This window comes from Geospiza fortis, unplaced genomic scaffold, assembly GCF_000277835.1.
Source record: "Geospiza fortis unplaced genomic scaffold, GeoFor_1.0 scaffold534, whole genome shotgun sequence".
Classification (NCBI taxonomy): Eukaryota; Metazoa; Chordata; class Aves; order Passeriformes; family Thraupidae; genus Geospiza; species Geospiza fortis.
The window spans coordinates 167,812-175,952 of NW_005054614.1; the positions used below are offsets into that span (position 1 = coordinate 167,812).

At 43.5% G+C, this 8,141-nt stretch overlaps 1 protein-coding gene across 1 annotated transcript in view; it reads left to right on the forward strand.

The window, feature by feature from the left end:
• The window catches only part of GAS7 (growth arrest specific 7), a 45,155-nt gene extending 37,283 nt beyond the window's left edge, over window positions 1–7,872 (forward strand). Inside the window, 5 exon segments of the mRNA XM_005430274.2 lie at window positions 434–481; window positions 2,122–2,286; window positions 4,822–4,901; window positions 6,162–6,260; window positions 6,931–7,872. Of these exon segments, the coding sequence (XP_005430331.1) occupies window positions 434–481; window positions 2,122–2,286; window positions 4,822–4,901; window positions 6,162–6,260; window positions 6,931–7,044 (506 nt within the window). The 3' untranslated portion in view covers window positions 7,045–7,872.
• The last annotated feature ends 269 nt before the right edge of the window (window positions 7,873–8,141 follow it).

Here is an 8,141-nt window from a genome sequence, read left to right on the forward strand (position 1 = left end):
TGAGGGCTTTCACTGGTTATTGAAATTAGGGCACCCCTGACGCAGGGAATGATTGGTATCTGACTCCATTGATTCAGAAGGCTGAACAATTGCTTTATTAAATGATATTATATTACATTATACTGTACTATTTTAAAGACTACAATTCTTACTATTCTTTATAAGACTACTATTCTTTAGTATTCTTTGTATACTACAAAGAATACTAAAGAATACTAAAAGATACTAAAGAAAACTTGTGACTGAGACAGCCAGGACCCAGTTTTGAGTGATTGGCCAAGGAAACAAAACAATCTCCAGCAGAATCTAATTGACAAATCACTTCAGGTAAACAATCTTCTTAACACATTCTACATGTGCAAAACAACAGGAGCGGCAAGTAGAGATAAGAATTGTTTTTCTCTTCTCTCTGTGCTTCTCCAGGAAAAAACTGAGAGAGAGAATTACATCTCTCTGTTCAGAGAATGTGAATGCCACAACTGTTAGCTGTGCTTTGCCCAACCCCAGAAATAATTTGGTGTTTAGCTGAGATCTGGGAATTGGGGGGCAAACATCCTACTGCTGAAGTGGCTTTTTAGTTCATCCTCCCCTTGCCAGCTTTGGGCAATAAATTTGATGCAAATACTTCTTATTAGTGTGCATCTGTTGTCCTCAAAATTTAGACCACCTTGCCTTTGAATAGCAGCAGGGTCAGGTCAGAGGCTCACCTGGCTGAGTGGCCAAAAGCAGCTGGACCCTGGCCTGGCAAATCACAAACCAGAAGAAACATCCTCACTGAAAAAAACCCCACAGTAGCAGCAGCACTCAGTAATGGGCTGATGTGACACCAACCAGGAGGTGGCTGAGGTTGTGGTGCAGGGAGTTAGACCCACAAAATGTGATCTCCTGGCAGCAGCTGGCAGAAATGGGGATGCTTGTGCCTCAGCTGCCAAATTGTATCCTCGTAAGTTTGCTTTTGGGTGTAAATTGGAAAGGAAAATACCATTCCCAGTCATCCCCAAAGCTGTTTGTGCTTTCATTAAAGCTCAGCAGGAGTTCCCCAGGGACAGAACTATGGCAGGATACACAAGGTCCTTAGGCTGAGTGTCTGCAAGGAAGGCATTTTTCTGCAAAACACCCAGTTCTTCACACTCCTATCTGCAAAGCAATTCAGTAGCAATATTGGGAGTAGTGAATTAGGAATAACCCTGGGAAGAAGGGAAGAGCTGTGACTGTAGTGCCTGTGGAGCACTCAGCCCTCACAGATTGCTCTCCTGCAGCTCCCTCTCCAGACCTGCAGGACCCACCAGGGCCTCAGAACTGCACATGGAAAAAATTCCAGGAATGCTTCAGCAGAGCTGTAACATTTAGGCTGGTGTGACTGTAAAAAACTGCAAGGTTCTAAGAAAATACAGTCATCCAAATTAGTTTGAAACACTAGTACAGTGTAAAGAAGAAATGTGACATGTTTTATACCAAATCCATGCAAAACAAGTGATTTTTATAGATTTATCAGCCTGCATGTAACAATGTTTATTTGTTAAGGTACTTTACTAATTTACATGTATAATATATATTTGTACTGATAAATCAGGTTTTAACAGCTTGAAGAACTTCTAAGTAGTTGAAGTCATCAGTTGTAACCAGGCCTCAGGTTCTTGATTTCTTCTGTTGGCATGAACCTGGATAAGTTTTTCTGAATGAAGTCCCTATTGTTAGTTGGTTGTACATTGAATCCAGAACTTATTTAAAGACAAATTCTGTAAGATGCTTGAAAACTTCAATGATTCAGATCCTAAGAAAAGTGAATGGAAGAGGTGTCCTGGTAATGATGCTGTTTAATTCATTTGAAAGAGGCTCCAGCTCTCTTTTCTTCCAGAAACAATGAGAAAGCTGTTAAGAAACAGGAGAGCCTGATGATGCCATTACTCCTTTGCCTTTTTGAGACTCTGTGAAGAGTTCAGAGGCATTTGTGATTTGTTGGTGGTGACCCCTTTGTGGTCACAGGACACTTTTGTGAACTCCATGGTGTTGTAAGAGCCTGAATCCCTGTTAGGACCCGGTTCCATGCACAGTTGTTGACTCCTTGCTGAGAACCACTTGTGTAAAGGACTCCTAGGTGGCTGAAAGCAGCTGCCAGAGCTTCTTCTCTGTAACTTCTGACTCTTCCTTATTCCTCCAAGGCCCGGAAAGCCTTGACAGAGAGGCAGAAGGATCTGGAAATGAAAACACAGCAGCTAGAGGTGAAACTCAGCAACAAGACAGAAGAGGAAATCAAGAAGGCCAGACGGAAGTCCACCCAGGCAGGTGAGTACCTGTGTCTGTCAGCACACAGCAAGAGCCAGGAGGAATCCATCCATCCATCCATCCATCCATCCATCCATCCATCCATCCATCCATCCATCCATCCATCCATCCATCCATCCACGTGGTGCTTGGTTTTCATGTTGTAAAAACAAAGTCTGTTGTATTTGCAGGGACCCCCGTGGCAGGGAGGAATGATGAATTTGACTCCATGTTCTCAGAAGGCTAATTTATTACTTTATGATACTATATTATATTAAAGAATACTAGACTGTACTAAAGAATACAGAAAGGATACTTACAGAATGCTAAAAAGATAATAATGAAAACTCGTGACTCTTTCTAGAGTCCTGACATAGCTTGGCCCTGATTGGCCAGTGAGTGAAAACAACTCACAGCAGAATCCAGTGAAACAATCTCCAAACACATTCCACATGTAAGCAAAACACAGGAGAAGCAAATCAGATAAGAATTGTTTTCATTTTTCTCTGAGGCTTTTCAGCTTCCCAGGAGAAAAATCCTGGGCGAAGGGATTTTTTCAGAAAATATAAATGCTACAAAAGTCAAAGGGAACCATGCTACAGATCTGTGTGATGTTAAATCCTCAGAAGAAACAAGCCTAGTTTTTCTGACTCAGATGTCACAAATTATCGATAATTGAGGTGAGAACAGCAAAAGTAGGGTGAGTTATCTGTCTCATGAAGGTGTCCTTAGGTTACTGAATGTTTGTGAACTTACAAAGTCAGATTCAGAGAAGCTTAGCTGAGGGTGTTTCTTCCATAAATCACAGTTCCTTCCTTGGTTCATTCCTAAATCACACTCACCCACAACTTGGTGGGTGCCTATTACACTTACTATTACTGTCTTTTTCCTTGAAAGTGATGTTTTTGGTTTTTTCCCTCTGCTACTCAGTGACTAAAATAATTTCTCTTCTAGGAATACTGAGGATATAGTAGTGTGTGCTGTCCTGTACTGAGGATAAGCCAGTTGCTGTGACCTGTGCATGTTTTACAGAGGCTCAAGTCGCATCTGCAGGATCCATCAGGAACTTTTTTGAGATCTGCAGAGCTGATACATGCAGCTCAGTTAGTACCTTGGCTGAAAATAAGTTTTAGCTAGGCCTTCATGTTTCGTCCCTTCAACAAGGGCTGTTCCTTGGCAGAGTGGTCCTTCAGAGTTCTGAGGATTTTAAAACTTCAGGACAGGTGTCGGGACTTTAAGGAGTCTGGGAAGAGTCCCTGGCAGTGGGACCATGTCCACAGGCAATCATTTGAGGAGAAAGAAAAGTTATGATTTAACTACAGGAGGCTCTGTAAGAGATGTTCTTTATCACCTGAAAATTCACCGTCTCTCTTTGTTCCTTGGTTCCTTTAGAAATTGTTTATAATCAATTTTTATTGAACAAGCAAAGAGGAGCTGAAGATCAGAGAAGGAAAGAGAAATTGAGCCTCATTTAAAGAACAAAGAGAATTTCCTAGCTGCAAAGCAGCAATCTTTGAAAATTGCTTTCCAGATTTTCCACCTGCTCTTTCCCCCTCCATCAGTGCAGAGTCCTGCAACAAAGAAAAAACAATGGAAAGAACTGCAGCTTGTTGTGTTATTGCCCTGATCACAGAAGGAGCTCAGCTGGAATTGGGCATCTCCAGAGGCTGTAGAATACATGAGTGTGACGGAGGTCACAAGGGGTTTCAGGTTGAAGGAAGAGACGTAGATCTGACTCCATGATCAGAAGGCTTGATTTATTATTTTATGATATATACATCTATTATACTATACTAAAAGGAAAAAGCAGGAGAGCTTTTCAGAAGCTGCTAACCTAAGAATAGAAAAGTAAAGAATGAAAACAAAGGAGCTTTCTCCGACTCTGTCGGAGAGAATTCAGTCCTGGATTGGCCACTAGCTACAAACATCCCAGATGGGCCAATCCAGATGGACCCGTTGCATTCCACAGCAGCAGATAACCTATTGTTTACATCTTGTTGCTGAATTTCTCAGCTTTAGCAGGAAAAATCTCTGAGAGGGGATTTTTCATAAAAGAAATGTCTGTGACACATGCAGCTGCAAATCTGCATCCCTTCATCCAACAGCTGGGGCCTGCTGCATCCCTCCCCTTTGAGACAGACACCCCTTAGACTGCAGTCTCACCTGCAGAGTGCTGCCCTGCAGTTCCATAACTCACCATTGTTGATTTCCCATTTTAATTGCTTTAGTTTTCAAATACAACTTTCCGTCTATGGCTTTTTTTTTTTTTTAACTGAATGAACTTGCCTTTTTTATATTTCTGGGCATTTTGTAAAATACTACTTTTAATGCTTACATTTTTCTTTCAAAATCTATTCATTCTCACCCCAATCACCTGCTTTCTTGCCATACATCAGGTGCATGCATTTAGTTGAAATGTTGGTCCATGTAGCACAACTCCTCTGAGCTCCACCAGGGTTCATCTTCAAATCCTTGGGGTCTACAGAACCTGACCTGCACTTTCTTTCTGAGCTCTGGCTGGACAAGACTGATGTGTTGCTGCCTTCTCTCTTTCAGGGGATGACCTGATGCGCTGTGTGGATCTTTACAATCAAGCCCAGTCCAAGTGGTTTGAGGAGATGGTGACCACCACTCTGGTGTGTAACATCTAAAACTACCCTTGCAGAATTGTCATGGCCTCCAGTATTCATCATTCACAGCTAGTTCAGTGCAAAGCACTGCGGAAAATTGGGTGATAAATCTCACATTGTTTATCCTGCTCTCAGTCCTAAGAAAAGCTCACCAGTAGGGGAAAGAGGAAATAATTGTTTCTTTGCAGAAGGCATTAAACCAGTTCAGGGCTGCTTAGGGGCAAGAACACTCAAATTGTCCTTGAGAAGGATGAAGTAATGCACAAGGAAAACACAGAAAAACACATGATAAATCACCAAATCCAGTTATACATTCATGAATTTTTCTGTTTCACAATTTTCTTTGAAGTCTCCCCAGAGCCATCTCTTCTGCAGACTTAACAGCCCCACTTGTCTCAGCCTGGCTTGCTGCAAGCTGCCTTGGAGCATCTCTGTGGTCTCCTCTGGACTTAACCCAGAAGCTGCACATCCTTCTTGTGCTGCCACCCCCAGAGCTGGCTCCAGCTGGGATCTCACCAGAGCCTCCCCTAAGGTTTCCCCTCCAGACCCTTTTTTGTTTTTGTGGCCCTGCTTTGGATACTCTTAACAGCTTAAGGTCTTTTTTTTTTTATATATTTTCGTGCCCAAAACTGCACGCAGTGCTCAGTGCACGCAGAAGGACTAAATGCAGATTTTGGGGTATAATATCAGAATCCAGAAGAAGAGGGAGGCAGAAAATATCAGAAGGAAAGACAGAAATTATGTGCCTTTCCAACTAAAGTGTTGCTGGGTTCTGCTTACTGCCAGCTGAGCAAGGTGGAAGCTTGTCCTAGCTCGTCATCTGGTGAGCTGTGCTCTGACAGGTGTCTGGTTGGAATGGGGGTGTTCTGAGCCATTCCCCCAGTGTGCTTTTTGCTGTCCCAGGGAATCACTGGAATTTCTGTAGCTAGCAATAAAACACACAAAACTTCCTGGAAGAAACAGATTCCCTCTCGCTTGCAGCATCTCTGAAGGCAGAGCCTCCACTCTCTGCCTTGGCTGTCTCAGTTTTGGAGCCTTTTGGAAAGGTTTGACCTTCTTTTCTGTTACTAGGCTGAGATGACTGCTGTTGCTTGCTGTTTCTTATTCTTTGCAGAGCAGAGGAATGTGCAACCATAGAGTCCAGCTCCAAAGCATGACCCTGGGGCAGTATCGCACCTCCTGGCAGCCTTTTGTGTATCCTCCTTTCTCTGGGCCTCCAAGCTCAGGTTCCAGTAAAAATATGGACTTGTTTTTCTTCATGTCCAGGAGCTTGAGAGACTAGAAGTTGAAAGGGTGGAGATGATTCGGCAGCATCTGTGCCAATACACACAGCTGCGGCACGAGACAGACATGTTCAACCAAAGTGTAAGTGTGCTTTTGTTTGCTCTCTGTGCCCTTCACTGCCCTCCAGCTGAGCAGAACGGTCCCTCCTGGCCTGCTCTGACTGGCTTTTGTCAGAGGATGTGGGGGAAGTGTCTGCAGCAGTGCTGTGCTGCCTCCCTGCAGTCCAGGACTCTCTGATCACGTTTCACGCAGCTCTTTCCTGAGGGAGACACAACCAGCTGAAGTACATTTGGCCAGCATGAGCCATTATTAGCTCTCCCAGCATGATGCACTACTCCATGAGGTCTTCTGTTTGTGCAGGGAAGATGCTGAATTGCTTCACTGTTGGAAAAAGGAGTGTATATATATTTTTTCCTTATTAAAAACCGGCCATTTACAAAATATTGAAGTGTGGGGGGTGCACACTGACTCAGTACAGTTGTGCCTGGTGTAAGGTGCAGGTTGCTGGACAGGAGTCAGAGGTTGCCTGGCTGCTACCTGGCACAGGAAAGCTGTCTCTGCTTCTTCAAGTCTCCCTCTCACAAGGCTGCACATCCAGACCTGTCTTGTCCATCCAGTCTCGTGTACGTGCAGCTCTCACTTGTCTGCAGATGCAGTGTAGGCATGCCCACAGCTGCTCTGCATGTCACAGCAATGACTCTCTGCTTGAAGTGTGCCCTTGACATTTGGATTCTTGTTTTCTTCATTTCAGACAGTAGAACTTGTCGATCAGTTGCTTCGGAAAGTGGATCCTGCCAAAGACAGGGAACTGTGGGTAAAAGAACACAAAACTGGAGATATCCGACCTGTGGACATGGAAATATAAACTGATCTGTGGTTGGATGTGATGAGTCCACTGAATTAAGCACGCTAACGTTTGTTTTTAAGGGTCAAAAGAGCATAGGGAAAAGGTTGTTTCACTACCAGACAGACACCTTGTAATTTATGCCTGTATGGGCTATCTCTGTTCCATTTAGTCATTACAATGGTCCTCGTTGTGCTAAGCCTTAAGCACCAGACATTCCAGGGTGAAAAAAAAAACCAGATGTGTGCTTCCCACCAGAGGTTCCCAATTGCACGCAGCTTCCAGGAGAAATCTGCTTCCTGGCACAGAACGTGCCCTGTTCTCCAGTGACTTTGTGCTCCACCCCTTGCATGACTATCTCTATCCAGTATGTTAGAACAAGCAGGCAGAGAGCCTCTGGCCAGCGAGGAGATAACTGAATATGATGCAGGAGGCAAGGAAATCCTGATCACCAATCCCAGTCTGTCACTGACTGCTCTCATGGCCATAGGCAAATCAATTAACTTTCCTGGCTCCCCCATTTATAAAATCTGTGGGTCCTGCAGCAATGTTGTGTTACATTGCTTTCATATAACACTGTCTTTCACCATGGCAGTGAAGTGATGGCCCTTCTACCAAAATCTATGGAGAAGATTCCTGTTCTTCCTATTTTATCCTCCCTCTCAGGGATACATAAACCCATTTTCATGATTTCTGTTGTCAGCCAGTCGGTAAGTTTGAAAGTGTTACCATCACAGTTTTCAATCAGGAAAGACTTGGTTGTACTATACCTACCTCATTAGCTGTCAGAGTGCCCTCAATGACAGAAGGAGGTCGTATTCCAAGGAATAAATGAGATGTTTAAAATCTTTCCTGCTCATGCAAGGTGTTTTTCCACAGAATCTCCTTAAAAATAGCCGTCTAATAGTTTACTTGGGATTCAGGTTTAAATTTCCTTTGTTGGTTTCTTCAGGTGAATATCACAGACTTTAGGTATTTTTAATTACTGGGTTTGTCCCGTTAAATTCTGGCTTTTATCTTTTTGGAGCCTGATTTTCAAAAGTGCCATGAATGTGTGATGCTGGATTGCATTCAGTGTAGATGTAGGTGCCCAGCACTTCTGTACCATCTGAGATTTT